This window comes from Myxocyprinus asiaticus, chromosome 49, assembly GCF_019703515.2.
Source record: "Myxocyprinus asiaticus isolate MX2 ecotype Aquarium Trade chromosome 49, UBuf_Myxa_2, whole genome shotgun sequence".
Classification (NCBI taxonomy): Eukaryota; Metazoa; Chordata; class Actinopteri; order Cypriniformes; family Catostomidae; genus Myxocyprinus; species Myxocyprinus asiaticus.
Window position 1 is genome coordinate 5,052,438 of NC_059392.1, and position 23,177 is coordinate 5,075,614.

The 23,177-nt window shown below is 36.8% G+C and overlaps 1 protein-coding gene across 1 annotated transcript in view; it reads left to right on the plus strand.

Moving 5' to 3' along the window:
* LOC127437982 (alpha-1,6-mannosylglycoprotein 6-beta-N-acetylglucosaminyltransferase A-like) overlaps positions 1 to 23,177 on the plus strand; it is an 83,261-nt gene that overhangs the window by 16,228 nt on the left and 43,856 nt on the right. The window contains exon 3 of the mRNA XM_051693180.1: positions 9,627 to 9,794. Within this exon, the coding sequence (XP_051549140.1) occupies positions 9,627 to 9,794 (168 nt within the window). The remainder of the gene's footprint in view (positions 1 to 9,626; positions 9,795 to 23,177) is intronic.

Here is a 23,177-nt window from a genome sequence, read left to right on the forward strand (position 1 = left end):
CCACAAGAACAAAACACATACCACAAATGCCTTCTTACAACCAATAACCCTAAAGAGCTAATTAGGGGTCCAAGCACTGAAGGTGCTGGAACCCTATTGTATAAGTACTGATTTTTTTGTATTTGTACCGATTTTCTTCTTATTATTATTATTCTTTTTCTGCCCTAAAAGCATATGGGCAGCCAAAACCGTAAGTCCTAGAGACACCAAACTTGGTGCATACACACACCCCATCCGACTGTAGGTGGTGCTATACTAAGCACCTTTATGTTTTGGCTCATATCTTTGCAACCGTAAGGGCTCAAAATAATTTTTTTCCTTGAGTCAAGATGAACAAAACTTCTATGTTTTGTTTTATTTCCATCTATAAAGATTTTCCGCCATTTTTAATTTCAGAAAAAAATCTACTTTTGCTAACTCCTCCTAGGCCATTTGTCCGATTTGCTTGAAATTTTGCACACATCATCTAGGGACCGTCCTGACAAATATATATATATATATATATATATAAATTCCTGATTTTTTTGATTTGTCAAATCGTTCCAAAGATATAAGCTAATTAATTCTTTGGGCGTGGCCCAAATGTACTCAACAGCCTATATCTTCTGAACGCAAAGTCCAAACTTTACGAAACTTGGAATGATTTGATATCAGAATATTTTGAGGAAGCATGCAAAGTTTCATCCAATTTCACCAATAGGGGGCGCTACAGCTAAAAATTCCTTATAACTCTGCAACCGTTTGAGTGAAAAATGTGACAATTGGCATGCGTCATCCTTGGGTCATGTGCTAACATATCCTTACAAAAACAATTCGTCAAATCAACAAAAATGGCTGCCAGTAGCCAATCAAATTTCAGAAGCTAATAACTTGCGTTGCGAATGGCTGATCATTATGAAATGTATGGTGCACTTACAGGTCACCAAAATTAGGCTGTATACCAAATTTGGTGAAAATCGTCCACAAGATGGCACTATAATGAGCTAATTTACATTTTTGCTAATAACTTATCTATAAGGGCTAGAATCTAAATTATTTCATCTGACTCCTTGAGTCAAGATGAACAAAACATATATATCCGATTTTATTTCCGCCCCGAAAAATGTTACGCCAGTTTGAATTTTCTGAAGAAATTACTTTTGGAACTCCTCTTAGGCCGTTTGACCGATTGGCTCGAAAATTATTATGTATCATCTATGGACTGACCTGTCAAAAATTATTTGGGTTTGAACTGTAAATACTACTATGCCTTTATTTGTGTGCACAAAGTTTAAACTTGACAAAACTTAATTCATATACACACCAGGATCGTCTGAGGACATTCATCAATTTCCTCTTGTCAACAGCAAATAAAAACATTATTTATTTAAACTGTAATTGACAGATGAAGGATGTACTACCGATTTTGTCCACTAGATGGAGCAGCAAGTTAAGCAATTCCATTAAATCCTTTATCAGTTATTGCTCTTGTAATGTAATATCTGTGCAGTAAAAATAGCAATAGCTATCCAACAAATGAAGAGCCCTATGAAATCTTTTTTTCCTCAAGTTCAGGTTTTCCTGATTTAATTGTCCAGCAATCTAAAATCAAATTTATGCATGTTAAATCAAGAATGTATTAACGATTTTGTCCACTAGATGGCGCACAAAGACTAGAAATCCTTGAAAATCCTCTTTGACTTGTGCTGTTGTCCAGCAATCCAAAATCTAATCATCTTCTTCTTCATCATGTTCTATGGTCATTCTGTTGATCTAAATTCTAATTATGCAGCTGTGATAAAAATCTTTTGGAAGACATTTTTACACAAAAACAGCATCCACAGGACCTATTGTGTCCAATTTAATTATTTTGTCCATGTCCTGGCCATATGTGCTTGGACCCCGATGATTGCTGCTTGGGGCTATATTTTAATTAGTGAAATCACAATTGACCATTCGCTAAGCCTGCTTTAAAAGTGTTTCTGACCAATCTTGTCAACCATTGCTATCCGCCATTTCTCTGAAAAGCATTTGTTTTTTCCAACGACAGTGTGTTTTAGTAGTTTTAAGTGGAATTTTTTTTCTGGCTTACTTGTAATAGTGATACAAGGTACCTAGAGAGTAGGGGTGGGCGATATGACCAAAGTCTTATATCACGATATGAGTAATTTTATATCACGATAACATTATATATCAAGATAAAGTAAAAGTTTTCTGGAAAATCAATAAAATATTGGTTATTATATAAGTAACCATATTTTAATGCCTATTTATGGAACTCCAGTCAGTGAATTAAATACTTTATAAATTAAAACTACATCCTCTTTATTTGGAACAAGACAAACAATGTCTAAGTAAATAAATAAATAAAAATCAACCTTACCTAAATGCTAAATATAGCAGTATGCCACATTTCAGTTTAAAATGTTATTGACCAATATTATTATTATTATTATTATTATTATTATTATTATTGTTATAATCTTTGCTCAAGAAACTTAAGATCTTCTCAAAGCAATGTGACGTGTGCTTCATTTTGAGGTGGTGAAACAGATTGCTTGTATTACTAGTGATTATCGTCATGGGTACCGCAGATGTCGCACCTGTTTTAATAACAAGCTCCTCTTCATTTTATTGGCCTGTTGGTAGTCGCCCCATTCGTTCTCCATTTGGGGTTTTCCTGGGTCAAATATTATTGAGTAGCTTGAGTGATTCCGATCTGAGCTCTCCTGTTTTGGAGCACAAATATCGCAAAGACTGCTGGATTCGTGCACACTTCGGAGCTCCAGAGAAAGCACGTGCCACAGTCATGTAAAACATTTGCGTGTCAGATGAGAAGAATAATTAGCACTTTCAAAGTGCCAAACGCACGATTAAATTTGCATGGGCGGCCGAAGAAAAATGTTCAATGCCAGAAAAACCCTGTCCATGTTTCTTCAATTCTCTTAGTCTCACGTGAAGCCTTGCCCACTGATAGATAATCCCATACTGCGCACATGGATATTTACATATCACAATATACATGATATAGCAAATTCTGTATAGGTTGACACTTTATATCGTCGCCACGATTTATATCGTCATATCGCCAAGCCCTACACACCATATTTAAAAATCTTTAATTAAATCAAAAGAAGAGCATGCTGTGGTCTGTGTCATTCCTCATTCCCAAATGAACATGTAAAACATCAGCATGGACACCTACATTTGCTTCAAAGTAATTGAAAGCTAATTACTTAACATTAATTTATTCATGTATTGATTCAGGTCTTAATAAAGCGATAGTAAATAAAGAATTTTACAGCATCATAATGAGTGTTATGAGACGTTATGAGCAGTTCTGTTTACTTCCACTAATGTTGTCAGGTGTGTAATCAGCATCAAATGACACTTTTCTCTTTTCAAGTGACTGTGATAATCGTTTGCCTCAATTCTTATTCACAGTCTCCACAGTTTTCAATCAAATTACTGTGTAATTTAACCATTTCTTTTACCAAAAAAATGTCAGATAATGCTTTAAAATGTCACTCTTCATTCCAGCCCAAGTAAGAATATAATCAATTCCGTGTGTTGCCAAAAACCACGTCGGCAATCACGGAAATCTCCCATTCATTCCTACTGGTTGTTCTGCAAAGCTTGTCAGAGTGATTAACGGCAACTAAAGGGGGTGAAGCTTATCAAAGGGTCAATTGGATCACTCCTTATCAAGGGCACCAGCTCAAAATGTAGTTTGAAATAATTTTTTTTACTGGTGAAAGATGAACATAAATAATTGTGAAAGCCAAAATATTAAATGCCATGGATCAATATTTACGGAGTTATTCCAATATTTTTTAACCCCTATACTTTATTGTGTGTGTGTGTTGTTTTTCCAAATTTGGATTGCCTCTAACTCTAGAATGCCATTTAAGATATCTTAATATACTTTTATTTTAATTAGACTAGATTAAATTAAATGATACTTTATTTGTCCCATTACTGGGAAATTCTTTTTTCTCATACAATGAAAATAAATAAGAACTGAGACTGTCACGCTCCAAAATTACAAACAAAAAAACACCATCAAAGTCTCCTAAAAGTTGTCTATATGACTCGAGCGTTATATATTCCATCTGACTTATCTCAGTATTATCTACGAAAAACAGTATTTGGTGCAAAATTGTTGGTCGAGTTGGAAATGACGATACAACTGAGGAACTTCATTTTTATACAACTAATTTTGAAGTAGTCTTTGGTAATTTTAGATAATCATAGTTTTAAAAATGTAACATTAACATTTTGGTATGGTTTTATAATTTAAGATTGAAAGTCTGGGTCTGGGACAAGGGTAAAGAATAAAGTCCAAAAGGCATTTGAAAAGTAGCAAAATAAATGATGAAGTCATGGTTTTGGTGATAAAGCCAAGTTTCCAAGACAATTTTATGTTACCTTCATGTAACAAAACAAACAATTTAAATCTGTTGCTTTATTTAGCGTGTTGTAGAAGTTGTAGAAACTACGTTTGTGCATGGGTAAACGGCTGCAGCTTTAGTTTCTCGAGTAGGAGAGTTAAATTGACCTTGCACTCGTGTTCCCGCAGGTGAAATGTCAGATGTGTAGGATGTAGTCGTACGCTTTAAGAGGTAACATTATCATAACGCAACAAACAACGCGCCAGGTTGGAGATACTGCTAATTAAGGCCCATGCTTTTAGAGGAAACTCTATCGTCATGTGGAAGTTCTTTGTTTTCTTGAGATAAATTAATGTGAGTTGTAAACCACAAACACCTATTCACACATCTTGGCAAATGTTAGCACAGTCTGTCAGGCCTTTGGGGCTATAAAACAATAAATTCTAACACTTATGATTTCTGGTTTCATTAAGGGTGTGTAATTATTAAAATGATTTCAATAGCCTTGAAAGTATTCCCTCACCTTTAAATGATTATATTTTCCCCTTGTTCCTCATAATCATAGTTTAGCTAAAGGTTTTATGATTGATGGAATATTAAAATATCTTTAGTCAAAAAAAGAATAAACTTTCAGAGAAAAGATTTAATCTTTGTTTGTACTTTAACTAAACAACGGAAATACGTAGTTTCATCTGTACACAAACACAACAAGGGCCTTCTAGGAAGTAATCTTTTTGGTTTCAGTGGTTTTTTGAAGGAAGTCTCTCAGTGGTTTGCATTATATCTTGATAGTGATGTTTGCTAAGGCAAGCCTCACTGTTACTGTTGCTATTACTAGCTACTATTACCAATCCTTCCAAACGAAGTTCCACACATTTTGATACTTTCCATCCGTAATTTCTCCCTGCTCCTCCTCAACAGACTAAAATGAACACATTTATCAAGGAAGCACTTTGTAGTTGGTCTTTATTTCTTTGCGGCTTGGCTCTGAGCCTGCTTTGAGGAGTCTTGCTTTGTTCATGTTTCATTGTAAGACGAGATGTCTGTCTCAACCCGATCTGTTCCATTTGACCTGTGGAACTCAATCGGCTCATCAGCTGGTTAAGGAATCTAGTTTCTCTTGAGACATGGCAGCATTGTTGTAGTTGGTTTCCAGGGGTGGACTGGGAAGAGAAATCGGCCCGGGATTTTACATAGAAACTGGCCCAAAAGTTGTTGAGTGGGGGGAGTGGGGTTGGGGGGGGGGGGTTGCTGTCCTTTTCTTCATATCGCTGCCCCCTTCAGCATAACGTGGCGCTGTTTTGTGGCCGGCCCACTGGCCCGCCCGGTTCTCCCGATGGCCAGTCCGCCCCTGATCGGCCCCAAAGTGCGTCGGCCCACCGGGAAAATGCCCGGTATGCCAGATTACCAATCCAGCCCTGTTGGTTTCCATGGTCAAAACTCTGAATTGTTCACCTTGGAGGTCTTAAAGTGTTGTCAAAGGTCTTAGTGTATGTGTTGGGAAGAGTTTACAGCCTGAATAGTCTGTTATTCTGACCTGTAGTTTGCTATGTGTGGTCTGTTATTTGAGTCAGTAGTTTCTCTGTTTTTGCGGGAACCTGGGCCTGCTGGGTCTTGTAGTTTGTTATTGATATTTTCTAATATGGTTTTTTTGTCATTTTCTGGCTATAATACACATCTGAAAATTGACACATTTGGGATAAAAATGTATTTATAAATGCACAATTAATCTAATTACAATTGCAGTATGGTCTTGTGTAGAGCCCTATGAAAACATGAACAGAATAGCGGAATCCAATCATAAAATTGGAATTAACTATAAAATTTGGAATGTTACGGAACTGATATTTGGTATAAAAATGAAGGTTGGAATGCAAAATTAGCTAATCAAATAAAAATCGCAGTATGTCCTTGTGTGATTATTAAACCGCAAGATAACGACAATACCGCTGAAAAAACGTTTTCAGTGTTTTCATTTGTACTTTAAGCATTGTTGTGCAGCACTTTATTTGAATAAAATAACTCCTGTTGTGTTGTGAGGATCTTGATGGAAGCACTTCATTTGATAAAAATAATGATTTTTTTTTTTTTTTTTTTTTTTTCAGAATATGAGAAAAAAATTAAATGCAATAAAAAAATAAAATACAAAAAATTTCATAGGCCCCTACAATAAGAATTTTGGTCAGAAAGTAATGACAGCTTGACAAAAATGCCACCAAAAGTGACAAAACTGCCACAACATTTTTTTTTTAAATGTGTAGGCGAAAAAGAGCCCTGCAATTTATCGTTTTATATACAGTATATGACCAATAAAAAAATCCGATAAATTTAAGGGGTATTTTTTGCCTCCACATTTTTAATTTAAAATCTGATATACATTTTTATATTCTATTCTAGAATTCATTTTAATGAATTGACTAAATTGACATTTTTGATATAAAAGGATAATATGCAGTGTGTTATACATTTGCAAAAAAAAATGCCCTTTTTAAGGTTGAAAAGTCTTTGGGGGCAATTCCAGGTGACAAATATTGCCCATTCGTACAAAATTTTAATTTCAGACACTGATATCCATCTTTAGTTTGCGGTATATGATGTATAGCTTTTCCAAGTAGAGTATTCTGGGCAGTTTTCAGCCTTTCCTGTAAACTAAAACTGTGGCTTTATGTTTTTAATGTGGATATATATCACACTATCTATAATCTAATTTTAGTCGGTTTGTTGGTCTCTTCTGTCTACATTCTGTCTCCCTGACGTTCCAGGAAATACATCCAGTTAATATATTTGCAGTTAATAAGCCAACCAACCAGACAGACAGGTGAGGAAACTGAGAGAGTGACAGACACTCAGAGATGATTAAACCAGGCCAGAGTGAAAGATCGATTTGCATTATCTGTTGAAAATTAAAGTGAGAGAAAAATCGAATGAAAGAGAGTGCGATTCTGAGACTGACAGACAGAAATGGTAGTAGGAAGGTCAGATATGACTCACTGTGTTATTAAGGGTAAAAACACATTCTACAGGCCTGTGGTTCTCAGAGCCAAGAGCTCTAGTCTTTCAGATCTGGTTAGACCCAGGAAGCGTATAAAGGTCGTCTTACTATTGTCATTGCCGTTCATGTCAATATTTTTAGTATGCCATCTTAACCAACAATGCTATTCCTCAAAGGCTAGTTTCATGTTAGTGTGGTATACTTCTTAAAATACTGATCAAACGATCTGCAGAGTTTTGATTTGCGTGTAAATTAGCCTCAGATTGCTTTTAAAGGGGTCATAAATGGGTCAATTCATCTTATGTTGGTTGAGGTTTCGTGCACCAAAACATTCATGATAATTTCTACATTACTATTTTCCAATGTGTATCAGGGCAGACCAAGTTGGGTGACCTTGGCCCATGTTCTGTTCTCTCAGGATTAATCCTGGTGCGCCTGATGATGTCATTACGATCATTGTGAGCGATGGCACACTTTGACATAGAAATATGGATTATACTCGCTCGTCACCATCTGTCTTATTTAGAGCAAATCTGACTGGATTTGGACAATTGTTTTAGAGAGACAAAGATGAAGGCTATATAAAATACAGCTGAAATGAGTTGTTAAAGACATTCGCCATGCATTTAACTTTAGTAATGTGACATTTCCAAGAGAAATAATGCAGGATGGGAGTTAACTGTATTCATCGAGAATTGATTGAACTCTGAAAAGTGAGCCAGCAGGGGTGCACAACCAGAAGTTCAGGGAAAAGGAATGGGGCTTTTCTGGGGAGTGGGGACAATAAATACACCTTTTCAACATCTCTGTTGCTTGCTACGCTTGTGAACTAGTTTGCCGTTTTTGGGTGGGAAACAACCAAAAATGCAAGTTTTTAAACATCTGTTTGCTTGCTACACTAAGTTCATGTTGTTTTCGCTAGCTAGTTTGGCATTCTGGGTTGGAAATGACCAAAAATTTACCTTTTTTATGTCTCTGCTTGCTACGCTAATTTCATGTTTTCACAAGCTAGTCTGGCTTTTTGAGCTTTTGGGCAGAAAACAACCAAAAATTTACATTCTTTACATCTCTGTTGCTTGCTATGTTAAATTAATGTTGTTTTCACAATCTAGTTTGGCATTCTGGGTGGGAAACGACCAAAAATGCACCTTTTCAAAAATGTTGTTGCTTGCTACCCTATTTTCATGTTGTTTTTGAAGCTAATTTGGCATTCTAGGTGGGAAACGACCAAAAAATACAACTTTTCAACATATTTGTTGCTTGCTACGCTAATTTCATGTTGTTTTTTAAAGCTAATTTGGCATTCTGGGTGGGAAATGATAAAAAATGCAAATTTCTAATATCTTTATTGCTTGCTACGCTAACTTCATGTTGTTTTTGCCAGCTAGTTTGGCATTCTGGGTGGGAAACAACCAAAAATGCACCTTTTCAAAAATGTTGTTGCTTGCTACCCTATTTTCATGTTGTTTTTGAAGCTAATTTGGCATTCTAGGTGGGAAACTACCAAAAAAATGCAACTTTTCAACATGTTTGTTGCTTGCTACGCTAATTTCATGTTGTTTTTTAAGCTAATTTGGCATTCTGGGTGGGAAATGATAAAAAAATTACATTTTTAATATCTCTATTGCTTGCTACGCTAATTTCATGTTGTTTTCGCAATCTAATTTGGCATTCTGGGTGGGAAACAACCAAAAATGCACCTTTTTAACATAGTTGTTAATTATTACTCAAATTTCATGATTTTTTTTGCAAGCTAGTCTGGTGTTTTGGGCTTTTGGGCGGAAAACCACCAAAAACGCACGTTTTTTACATCTCTGTTGCTTGCTATGCTAATTTCATGTTCTTTTTGCAAGTTAGTTTGGCATTCCGGGCATTTTGGTAGGAAACAACCAAAAATGTACCTTTTCAACATCTGTTTGCTTGCTATGTTGTATTTGCGAGCTAGCTTGGCGTGGTCTTATGATGACAGTTGGGGGAGGGGTTAAACTACAATATTATTGGTGATATTTAGCAATGCAATAAGATTCCAGCGACAAGCCATTTGCTTGTCCACTCTGAACGCGATAAGGCTGCTCTACGCAGCATAATCGCAGCCAATAGAAAAATATTTGCTGTTTAATGTACTGTTATGATAGTTGGTAATTAACATTTAATGATGAACGTAAAAAAATATATTGGCCAATATATAACACCAATAAATGTAGCATTCTATTCCATTTTATATTAGCTAATCTTCTGTGTTCTTTGTTTATTTTGTTGTGCAGATCTAAAGAAGACTCTGGCTGTTCTTTTGGATAATATAATGCAGAGATTATCAAAGCTGGAGTCTAAAGTGGACAATATCATTTACAACGGCACCGGAACAAACCTGACAAACGGAACCGGGACCCCTGGACCAAACCAAGTGGCCCCAGAGAAAGTTAACGTGGCAGGTACGGAGGCTATTCTCTTTATCTCGCTTTCCCTTTATGTCACGATTGGCTGTATTTCTTGTGTTGTGTTTTTACACCTTTTAGAAGATAAATTCATTTTTAAGATGGACAAATCAAGGTGAAACTGTAGTATATACTCTCATATGTTTTTTATTCAGATATTGTTAAAATCAGTAGATTTAAACACTGGGAACAACTAAAAATAGTTCACTAAGTAAATTACTCCTTACCTGTCGCTCTTTTAAAGTTTGTGGTTCTCAACGAACCCTCTTAACACTTCACAGAACATAACACACTCTTGCATGCACAGCACATACACACACATGGTTTTCTTTCACAGTTCTTGCCCTCTTTATTGAAACCCATTGGTTTTCCTTCAAGTCTGAGATGATTAACGACTCCTGAGAGAAAACAAACTATTTGTAGTTTCGGTGCCAAGTATTTGCTTTAATAAAGGTCTCTGTTACAGTTTTGGGTAGTGTCGTAGTGGAAACTGCATTCTGGCAAAAGTTATTATGCTTTGAGGACAGATTAAGAAACGTGAAGCTTTAACCCCAGGTTGGTACGAAAGCATATACAATGTGACAAATAAGCATTATAATTTGCTTAGGCTTTGTGAATGACTAACATTGTAATCCAAGTTGCTGTCACTATGAACTACGACTTACATCCGAAAATGTTGGTTTGACTTCTCAAAAATAAATTCTACAGTATTCTGTGTCATGTCTTTTTAAAAGATTGTTGTCTGTTTCGCAAACATGAAAGCATTTCGTTAACTGTTTCATGAACATGCTAACATAGTACCTTTGTAAAGCAGTCAATGAAGGGATTGATCATCTTAATCTTTTTAATTCTACATGTGCAGATATCATGAACTCCACTGCGCCTCTAAGGTACAAAAATCAAAAGCCTGTGCCAGTGCCCTGGCATACTAATACTACACGCTCCCTTAGACAGGCATGCAGACGTGCCGAATGTAAATGGAAAAAGGACAGACTACAGGTTTCTTACGAAATTTTTAGAAACTCATACAATTTGTTTCAGAAAGCGGCAAAGTCCGCAAAATGTCAATACTTCTCTGAACTCATCACAAAAAATTGTCATAGACCTCTTTTCCACCATTAGTCATGTTTTAAATCCTCCTGTGCATCCGTTTTCAAATCCTTCAGTTTCTCTATGTGAAAATTTTGGGAAATTCTTTGTAGACAAAATTACAACTTTAAGATCACAGATGTCTCACTCAGTATATGCACGATGCTCCATTAAGCTCTTCAATCTGGTCTGAGTTTGAGACCATTGATCTGGCCCAACTCAGAGAAGTTGTTGGTCACCTAAAGCCAAGCACATGTTCCCTGGATATCATTACTCCAAATTTCCTTAGACAAATTACTGACACGGTTGGTTGGTTGGTTGCTGTTATTGGTTGTCAACAAATGTTTATCTACAGGTTCTTTCCCAAACTGCCTTAAACATGCTGTGTTGTCACCATATCTAAAAAAAACAAACCTTGATCCATCCTCTCTGTCCAATTTTTGTCCTATTTCCAATCTACCTTTTATTTCCAAAATCATTGAGAATGTTGTACTGATTCAACTACAGTCTTATCTGGCTGTGAATTCTATCCATGACATTTTTCAATCAGGTTTTAAAGCTTTACACAGTACTGAGTCTGCTCTTTTAAAGAGTCTCAAGTGATATTTTTTCTGAGACTGATTCTGGGAAATCCATGGCTTTAGTTCTTTTAGATTTGAGTGCTGCGTTTGATCTGGTTGACCATGAGGTCCTTCTGACACGTTTGGAGATATCAGTGGGCCTTCGAGGCACAGTATTACAGTGGTTCTGCTCTTATTTCTCTAATAGGTGGTTCACTGTTCATATTGGCCATCACTCTTCCTCTAGTTTACCTTTCAATTGCGGAGTTCCGCAGGGATCAGTATTTGGCCCGGTGTTGTTTTCTCTGTATATGCTCCCTTTGGCTTCGATTTTTAATACATATGGAGTGTCTTTTCATCTATACGCTGATGACACTCAATTATATCTTCCTTTAAAACATAATGATAAACACCCCTTAGAACCTCTGATGGCTTGTTTAAATGAATTAAAGTTATGGATTAAAAGTAACTTCCTTAACCTAAATGAAAATAAAACTGAAATTATTCTATTTGGGCCCAAGGAAAATTGTGCTGTAGACCTGGACCTAGGCTCTCTGGCTTCATATAAAACTGACTGTGCCAAAAACCTAGGTGTTCAGTTCGATAACAATCGAAATTTTGATACACAGATTAGTACAGTCGTAAAGTCGTTCTTTTTCCACCTTCGGCTTCTCACTTAGGTCAAACCCTTTTTATCCAAGAGCAACTTTCAAACTGTGACTCACGCTTTCGTTACTTCTGGTCTAGATTATTGCAGCTCGCTTTATTATTTTGTCTCTCAATCGTCCCTTTCCCGATTACAGCTGATGCAAAACGCTGCTGCCAGACTTATCACGGGGACTCGCAAGTACGAGTGAGTCACACTTATTTTAATTGCGTTGCACTGGCTTCTGGTTAAGTATAGAATTGATTTTAACATTTTATTGTACGTTTATAAAGCCCTTAATAATTTGGCCCCCAAATATCTGATTGATTTGCTCCATCCATGTACTCCATCGAGAAATCTGAAATTTTTTGAACTTTCTGTGCCTAGATCTAGACTTAAAAAGAGAGGTCATCGTGCATTTAGGGTCGCCGGTCCGTAACTATGGAATAGTCTACCTCGCCACATCAGGCTAGCCCCTTCGATCTCAGCATTCAAATCTGTCCTAAAGACTTACCTGTTTTCTCTGGCTTTTAATATCCCATAATCATTGTGAATTGTTAATTTTAATATTTTGTTTAATGTTTTTACCTTGTTCCTAGTTATATTTGCTATTGCAATTTTTTCTTTTTATACTGTACAGCACTTTGGTCAACCTTGGTTGTTTTTAAATGTGCTTTATAAATAAATATTGATTGATTGTTTGATTGTTTGGATTCTCCTTTCTTTTAGTTTCTGCACTGGAGCAGTTTTGATGATTGTGGAAGTCACGGCCGGTGGTTTTTGCTCCATCCATTTTTGTGAATCTGTTCATGTAGTTTTGTTTCAGGCTGAAGGGACAGGCGGTGCACAGAGTTAATGTAGCGATGCTTGAACCTGTCACGAAAGCAAAGTTTGACTTGGCAAGGGCGAAGTTTAATGTTTGTATGTGTTTGTGTGTGTGCGCACCATACTGATATCTGGGAAGCTATTTCTTTGACCAGATGAGGTGTCTAAACTAAGTTAAGTGCCATGATAATAGCATGGTTTTTGGAAATGTGGCATGGCAATAAAATGGTTTTAGGCACGTACCACTGTAATAAAAATTTTTTTTCACATGTATGATGGTAATACCATGTTTTTGGACCAGTACTATGCTAACAATAATGATTTTAGACCTGTACCACAGCAATACTATGTTTTTTGGAAATACCACAGTAATAAAATTATTTGTGCACAAGTACCATGGTAAAACCTTGTTTTTGGACAAATATCATGGAGTTTGGACGTGTACCACAGCAATACAATAATTGTTGGACCTGTACCATGGTAATAAAATGGTTTTTGCACATGTACCATGGTAATACCATGTTTTTTGGACATGTGCAATGTTAATACCATGTCTTTTGCAAATTAACTTTGGTAATACCATGTTTTTGGACAAGTACTACAGTAATACCGTGTTCTTTGGATAGGTAGCATGGTAATAACATGGTTTTGAGACAAGTACCATGGTAATATCATGGTTTTTGGACATCTACCACAGCAGTACTGTGGTGTTTGGAAATGTACCATGGTAATAAAATGGTTTTTGCACAAGTATCATGGTAATACCATGGTTTTTGGACATGTGCAATGTTAATACCATGTCTTTTGCAAATTAACTTTGGTAATACCATGTCTTTGGACAAGTACTACAGTAATACCGTGTTCTTTGGATAGGTAGCATGGTAATAACATGGTTTTTAGACAAGTACCATTGTAATATCATGGTTTTTAAATGTGCCACAGTAAAACTATGTTTTTTGGACATGTACCGTGGTAATACCATATTTTTGGATAGTATCATAGATTTTGGACATGCACCACAGCAATACAATAATTTTTGGACCTGTACCATGGTAATAAAATGTTTTTTGGACATGTACCACAGTAAAAAAAAAAAAATCTTTGTACATGTACTATGGTAATACCATGTTTTTAGACAAGTGCCATAGTATTATGGTTTTTAAACATGTCCCATGGTAACAACATGGTTTTTGTATATATACCATGGTAATAAAAAGTTTTTTGGACATGTACCATGGTGATACATGTCCAAAAAACATTTTATTATCATAAAATATAGTAAAAACCATGGTTTTCTTTGAATTATCTTGAGGTACCTTTAAAATAATATGGTATATGAATATGGTAGTCATTCAGTATCAAAGTACCATGATAACATGACAGTATTTTTTATTTATTTATTTATTTATTTTTGTAGACATGGTACCATGGTAAAACTTTACTTTTGTGGACACCATGATGATAATACCACGGTATTATTTTAAGTACCTTGGAGTACAGTGTAAATAACAATATTAATATGGTAATCAGTCAGTACCATGGTATTACCAACTTATACCATCATTGTACCATGCTACCGCCACTGTACTTCTTGCAAGGGTTGTGCGTGTGTTTCTCAGTCGCTTCAAATGATGTGTGTATGTGCGGATGTGGTTACGATCATTGCCTCTGGCTCACCGTGCTTTATATAGGCCAAACCCCTGCTGAGTCATGTGGCGCTGACAGTGAGTGGATATCGCTGCTTTTCTGACAGTTCACTGCGATGACACACTCGGCAGCCAATTCTGGTGAAGGATTCTTTTGTTAATAACTGAAACCCATGTCAAACTGAGCTAATTTGTTTTGCAAGTCGCATTAAGCAGCAAAAGCGGGTTAAAATTTCAAAGTCATGTAATGGACACCGTCCTGTCAATGTTAGCATGATTTATGAAGATTGCATGCTTTTAACATTATCAGTTTACATTTTTGGTGGAGCTTGTGAATAATTTAGCTTTTTGTTCAATATTAGCAGTGCTTGCTATTGGTTAGGAGTTTGATCATACCACTAACACAAAGTGCTAACTTGTGTAACCTGACGAACAATAAAGTGTGAGAAGAATTAGGCCCAGAGAGAGTTTGGTGTGGTCTTTTTTTTTTCTCTTAGAAAGTAGCAACCACCTAGCAATGCACTAGCAACAGCAAAGCAATGTGCCAAACAAACAGTGCGGGTTTTGCACGGGCATGCACCACTCACATTTTTTTCGGATAAGCAAGAACTCTAGTTTTAAGTTGCTGTTCGCTTTCATGTTTGTGAAACAGAGAACATCTTTTAAAAAGAAATGACACAGCATACTGTAGAATTTCTTTTTTGAGAACTCAAACCAACATTTTCAGATGTAAGTCGTAGTTCATAGTGACAGCAACTTGGATCTTTACAAGCAATCCCAAAAAACGATTTTTCCTCGACGAATGACAGAGTGGGCCTGTCAGCTAGCGAAGAAAAGAAAGGAAAATCCTGCTTCTCAGAGCTATCAAACGAGTCTTTATAGCTCATCAACATGATGACAAATCTAAGCAATACCATCTGAAAGGCCTGCATCAAGACCCATTGTGGTCTTCATGTTGGAACTCTAAAACGGCGAGTGTACGTGTGAACTCTTGCGCCCACACGAGAAAACTTTCTCCTTCGTCTCGTTCTTGCCGAGTTCCTCTCAATGGATGCATTTAATGGTTTGAGAAACAAAAATGTTGAAGAAATGGAAGGGGTGTTTTTTTGGAGGTCTCCTGCCGTCAACCTCAAACCTGTTTTTGTTTAGTATTTTATGAGAAATGAATTCCCACCAGAAACGGCAAACTTCTCTTGTATTGTGGAGTTGGTGAGCTGTTTCTCCTAGTTGAGGAAACATATGTTTGATATGTTTCCCTGCTTCAGTGGGTAAAAATGCATTTAAATAAGAACATCTGAGAGAATGACTCACTCACTGAGTTTGTTTTGGAAGCTAGCGTCTTCTTTTGGATCACGATGGTCCAACAACTGACTAGCCGATTAGTAAGGTTGACCAACCTTGTTTATCTTGGGTTTTTTTTTCTGTTTAGGTTTGACCCTTTTTTTTAAATTTTGGAATGTCCAATTCCCAATGTGCTTTTAAGTCCTCGTGGTTGCGTAGTGGTTCGCCTCAGTCTGGGTGTTGGAGGACGAATCCCAGTTGCCTCCCCGTCTGAGACCGTCAACCCGCGCATCTTATCACGTGGCTTGTTGAGCGCGTTGCCGTGGAGACATAACGTGTGTGGAGGCTTCACGCCATCCACCGCGGCAACCACTCTCAACTCAACATGCGCCCCACTGAGAATGAACCACATTATAGCGATCACGAGGAGGTTACCCCATGTGACTCTACCCTCCCTAGCAACCGAGCCAATTTGGTTGCTTAAGAGACATGGCTGGAGTCACTCAGCATGCCCTAGGATTCGAACTAGCAAACTCCAGGGGTGGTATAGTTTTGACACTTTTAGCAACGGAGCTTTAATTAGCGTACTGACAGTGTGCTGCGCTTTAGCTCTTCGACCTTTAAAACCTGGTAAAACCTTCTTAGAAAAGTACATTTGTCCCCTTCAAAACACCACTCAAATGGACGTCTTTGGCCATTGTGTCACGAACTTTTGTCCCACCATGATTGTTGCATTTTTAAAACTGCATTTCAAGTTCAAAATAGCTCAACTTTTAAAAACATATTTCGAGACCCCTGCTTTCTATTCCATTGCGCTTCATCTAGCTGTTTAACTAAAAATACATCTTATGTAAACACCCCCTATCAAATGCGTCCAATCAACCTAATTACACAGGTCTTCATAATACTGATTGGTCAACTACTCATTCACGCAACCTGTCGAAAGTTTTGGGGAGTAGTTAACTAAATGTAGCGACGCTACTAACTTAACAGTAGCTCAGCTATTTTCGCAATAGTAAAGCTTTTTCAGTAACAAGCTACATTTTCCAACAAGTAGCGCTGTAGTGTCACAAAACTCTACATTTGTTCAATTTTATTGTTAACGTAGCAATGGAGCTGAAGAAGCAATCAGACACCCTCACGTAAACCGTCCTCTCTCTTATGGTCTGCTGGGAAAACCAAATAATTTAAGTGAATCAGTTCTTTTGGGCCATTTATGTAAATGAACCAGTTAAAATTAATGATTCACTTATATTTTGCTTCGGTAACTCCAATTCATTTTAGTGAGTCAGTTCTTATAGACTGTTCATGCAAATTAAGTAGTTCACATAAATGATTCACGTAAACTTCGCACAGCCTTAAAAGGACTTTGCCTTTTTTTTTTTTTTTTAAGTGAAATATTTTGTTAATTGCTGCTGTTTAACACCATATTTCAATTCAGTTACATCAAATGGGATGTTGTCTAGTTTTATTTGTGTATTGTATATTAAGTATAAATTTGCGTTAAATGTTTTCACCCTATCTGTTGAACCCTTACGAAAATTAACTACAGTTTTACTATACTAATATTGTAGTAACCATGGCTCTAATACTGTAGTAATCATGGTTAATTTTATGGTCAATATCATGGTTCAGCTATGGTTACTATTGTAAAGCCTTGTAGCTTGGGAAGCTACGGTTTTAAAGCAGCTTACCTAAAACTGCCCATTGACTAGTTAATTTTAAAAATATGTAGTTTTGCACATCCCTAATATACTGTATGTGTAATCCTGTTTCTTGCGAAGGGCTCATCTTCATTTTCAGATTACATTACAACTCAGTTGGCATTATCTCACGTCTGCATCAGTGGATCCATCTGATTAAAACGACTGAACCGTCGCTTGCCGATGTTATCTGTATAAACACAGTGCGTTTCACCTGAGCTTTCTCTTTCTCGGAAGTTTCTCCGCGTGCCAGCACGTAAGACAACGCAGGTGTTTGTGTAGCCAGTTGAATGTGTGTCTATGTGACTGTGTTTGTTAGTGCTACCGGTGTCAGTTACCAACTCTCTGGGCGATGCCGCTGCTGGCAAGGTCTTCGGTTCTGGCGCTTGACTTGTGCTGGAGACTCCTCAGAGAGAGAAAGGCAGAGACGCAAACAGAGATACCCACTGTTAGCAAACAGAATGGGTCATTTCTTTATGTCCACTGTGGTTGTAGATGCCACTGGTGGACGCAAGGCTAACATGTCATTAATAAGCTGAATGCAAACAATAGAAGAATAGTACAAAGTCAGCGTTCATTCTACCAAGTTTCTTTTTTAACCTATTTAACCCACTTACAAACTCAGAGAAGTGATAGGGTACAGAGAGGATAGAGGTGATACTGGACTCCAATTTTCACCTATGCCATTGTCATCTGGAAACTATTATTGGGATTACCGTGAACAATCATATTGTTGTGGAAACTTTTCAGATGATTTGATTGGCTAGAAGCACTCCTGGATGAGACTCCGTTGATGACTTGTTTTAGTTCCAATAACTCCTAGGGAATTGTGTTGTTTATGAAAACAAAACACAGATTCACACATTTGCTCATAATTTCCCAGTTCAGGGTGTTCTCTAGAGAGAACACAGTTGGGTGTGGAGAGTCAGGTCTTTGCGTCCTGTGGGAGGATGTGGCTTTACCCTTTAGAGAACATACTGAACCAGTCATACTAACCACAACTAGCTGCTGAGAGCAAGTGCATGTCGGACACCTAGCACAATCCCAATGGGGACTTTCCATTGATTTCTATTGTTCTTAATGCAAGCTAATTATTAGTGGGTTTTGTTTTTGTATTTTGAGATTTGAGCCACACTTAAAAATGTCATACAATAAAGATAGCACAAGCACACCTTTCAAGCAGAACATTTCACAAAGAAGTTTGTTAGGTTTTAAAAATAATATACTGTTCAAAATGAAGACTTAAAGTATTGGGACAGTTTCCAGACTTATTGCACTATGAATTTGGCGACAGGAGGTCGAAAGTTCTGCTGCTAAAATTGATCTTTACTTACCGAAATTGAAAACTACTGCCCCCAGTGGTCTAAGCTGAAATTGTTGTTGAGTTGCCTAAAGCGAGTTGTATTTTTAGTTGTAAACGATGCAATAAAGTAATCCCCTAGCTATCCCATAACCCAAATCCTAAGCCTAAACCTGACCGTCAGTGGAGTAAAAATAAAATTTAAGAGCAAAAACGGTACCTCTGAATTGTGCTCTCTATTATTTATGTATTTAAAAGTAATTGCAAAAGTGCTTTAGAAAAGTACAATTAGTTCTACTGTCTCTTGTTTTCTCCAAAAACTCGTGATTTGAACATCTCTCTCTATTTGTCTTTTCCACACACCTGGAAGTGCTCTTATACTTTAGCTGTCAGAGCAGAGTGTACTTTGTTGGTGTGTGTGTTGTTTGTCTATCCATGTCCACCAAATTTCCCCACAAAGATAGTAAAACTTAAAGGATTAGTTCACCAAAAATGATAATTTTCTCATAATTTACTCACCTTTAAGCCATGCCAGATATGTCTTTCTTTCCTTCTTCAGCAGAACTGAAATGAAGATTTTTATAAGCACATTTCAGCTCTGTATGTCCATACAATGCAAGTGAATGGGTGCCATGAGGTTGCTGGCTGTTTGACAGTATAAAAGTCATATTTAGGCAGCGTAAAAGTAATCCACACGACTCCAGTCGATCAATGACTTCTGAAGCAAATCGATAGGTTGGCATAAGAAACAGATCGTTAATTAAAATGTTTTTAACTCTAAATCGTTACTTCCTGCCAGAGATGGGAAACTGTTTGAAATAACCCAACTCTCATGTGACGTTCGTTCCTCTGTTGTAAATAAAGCACGCGCTTCCATCTTCTCACTTGAACACGCCATCATGCTTACGTTACGCGACAGCTTCATGATGGGTCGACTGGTAGCAGTAAGTGTTTTTTAAAAGTTAATAAAATTATAATCTTAAATTATCGATTTATTTTTTACACAAACCTATCAATTTTCTTCAGAAGGCATTCATTGATCGACTGGAGTCGTGTGGATTACTTTTATGCTGCCTAAATATGCCTTTTGGACCGTCCAACAGCCTCAGGGAACCCATTCACTTTAATTGTATGGACATACAGAGCTGAAATGTGCTTATAAAAACCTTCATCAGTTCTGCTGAAGAAGGAAAGTCATACACATCTGGGATGGCTTAAAGGTGAGTCAGTTTTCATTTTTGGGTGAACTATTCCTTTAACATGAGCTACATTGTGGGAATATTTTAAGGTCTTTATGATGAAAACGGCTCCATAAAGGGATTAAATTAAAAAAATTCTCACACAACATTCTGGTTCAGGAAGTAAAATCCCATTAATTTTCTCCATTGGTGAAATTATTTTTAACGATAACTTACAAACCTTTAAAGAGAGACCTACTGTGAACTCCGCAGTTGTTAATCAATGGTTTATGGTTCTTTTGAGGCCATCAGTCTGCATTATTTCAAATTTTATTTTATTTTTTTCATGTTTTATAACATAATTCCTGGCAAAGAACTACACTACCAATGTTGCTGGAGAGAAAAAAATCCACTGATCAGAAAATCCCGGCAAACAAAGTGCGCCAAAAATGCTCTGCATCGAACGTCAACTTTCATTACGCACTATAAACTATGCAATTGAGTCGTCTTCCTACACTCTAAACTACTTACTTATATATATTAGGGCTGTCAATCGATAAAAATTTGTAATCGAATTAATTACATGGTATGCCGATTAATTAATCGAATTCATTGCAATTAATCGCACACACGCATTTTTGCTTAAAGCCCCTCAAATAACAATAACTTAATATATAATGATTAGATAATTATACATTATTATATAAAATTATAAAACATATACAGTATATTAAAAAAAATACAGATAATTAAAATGAATTACATTATTTTGACATACAAGTAAAGCATTGATAAAGACAATACAAAAAGTGGCTTTAGAATGCAATATATTGTTTATTTCCATATTATTGAACATAAGCCTTTCATTGGCCTACAGTTCACAGCAATCCATTAAATCCAAACTAAATTCATCTGTCATTCCGAGATTTATTATAAGGGCTTGTTTAAGGACAATGGATATCTGCGTCAGACGGATGCTTTTGGATAGTCCCTGTTGTGTTGCGTCATAAACATAACGTTTTTAGGTCGCTATGTCAAGTTAAATGAAGTTTGAAACGTAGAAAAACACGTCATGAGATCTCCGCATTCAGATTTGCGCTCCATTGAGCTGTGTTTGAACGCAAGAATGTGTTTTTATCTTGTGTTGTCTGCTCTCGGGAAGTGTGGCTTGTTCTCTGTATAAGCTGCGCGTTGCCTTTACAGCGAGTTTCGCTTACTGCCCCCTGGAGAAAACAGGTGGTACTCCAAGCTTGTATTGTTTATATGGATGGAATATTCCTTATTACGATCCGGGGTCATGATTAATTGCGTAAATTTTTTTAACGCATTATTTTTATGTAATTAATCGCACCGAATCAACACGTAAAATCGACAGCCCTAAAATATATATATTGCAATAAAATTAAAATATATTTTTTTATATAGTATTGTAATTTTACATTTACATTGTAATTTAATTCGATTGCATTATTCGCAGTGCAACATGGGATTGTAGTTTATTCCCTCATTAAAACTGTTCAGCACACAGTCTTGTACCTTTGTCTTTTTGTCTGATTTACAAATACATTGTTTGCTTCAAATACAAGTTTGTAATGTTGTGATTCACCTCGGAACTTATTGGTTGGGTTCATGCCTTTTGAACTCTTTTATGAAGGACTTTATAAAATCCTACGGACAAAAAATGAATGGGAAAAATACTTACAAAACCAAGACGACTGAAAAAGCTTTAAATAAAAACAATAGTCTATGGTTTGTCCTTATTTAGATAGCTAGGTAATGTATGTGTGTGTTGCTTTGACGTCCATTTGAAAGCTTTAGCAAAATCCCTGCAGCTAGGCAGAAAAACTGACTGGCCTCGCTGAATTGCTGAGGACAGAGATTACGCACACACACACACACACACACACACACACACACACACACACATTCCACTGTACTCTCACAGTACTCCATATCAGTATCAGAAGTGCCCTTGGTATGTGTTTTTCTAGTGTAAGAGTGAGAGATAGACACACACATTGCTTTGAGTCTCCAAGCGAGAAAGAGATGCACTCATTCTCGTTTAAAGACACACACTCTCTCTCTGGTTGATGATTGTTGTTTGTTGTAAGAGGGTCCCGTGTGTGTGTGTGTGTGTGTGTGTGTGTGTGGAGCAGTGCTGTAGGAGTGTGTGATGAATAACGCCCATCTGTGTGAGTGTGTGTGTGTGTGTGTTTATGAGATTGCATGTTTACAAGTGGGTGTTCATGCATTTTTAAAGTACAGCTGTTTTTTTCCACTCTGTGTAGCACCTCATGCAGAAATGAGGATTGAAACGCCCCTGTCATTGTCTCTCTGATAATTTTTCAGCATCTGCAAACTGTAGGAAGTAAAGACTATGTAACATAATAATAGAAACACGTTATTCAATTTTGCAGTGCATGAATTTGTCCGGTTTGTGTGTGTGTGTGTGTGTGTGTGTGTGTGTGTGTGCAAAACAATTTTGGGCTTTGTTTGTGAGTTAAAGTGTAATTAAGGTCCAGTTAAGGCCTGATTACAGTCTAATTAAGCTCTAATTTGGGTTTGTACTATGTAAAACACACCCAGCCAGCCAATGTCTCTCTACAGCCCGTCTGACTTTCTTTTTACTGTGAAACACAAAAGGAGATGTTGTGCCAAATGTTAGCCTCAGTCACCATTCACTTTCACTGCATCTTTCTTCCATACAATAAAAGTGAATGGTGTCTGAGGCTAACATTTGGCCCAATATCTCCTTTTGTGTTTCTCAGAAAAAAGTAATTTGGTTTGGAAAACATGAGGGTGAGTAAATGACAAAATATAATTTTTGGGTGCTCTGTTTCTTTAAATCTCAACAGCCGTTTGAATGTTTACACTGACTCTGTGAACATCTGTCTGACAGGAACTGTCACCGTGTGTGCTGTGCTTCATTGAGCTAGTTGTGTAATTTCTCTCCTGTGACTGGTTCACTGTTGTGTTATTTGTGTCATGTGACTCATAAAACGGCTGTAAACTCTTTGTTAGAATGTGACCTTAAAACATGAGGATCGGTGAATGACAATGACATCTTTCACTGTTTTGAGAGATAGTGTTGGTGTTCCCTGGGTAGGGTTTTAGTTTACAGGATGTGCTCTTAATGTGCACCGTTCTATTTA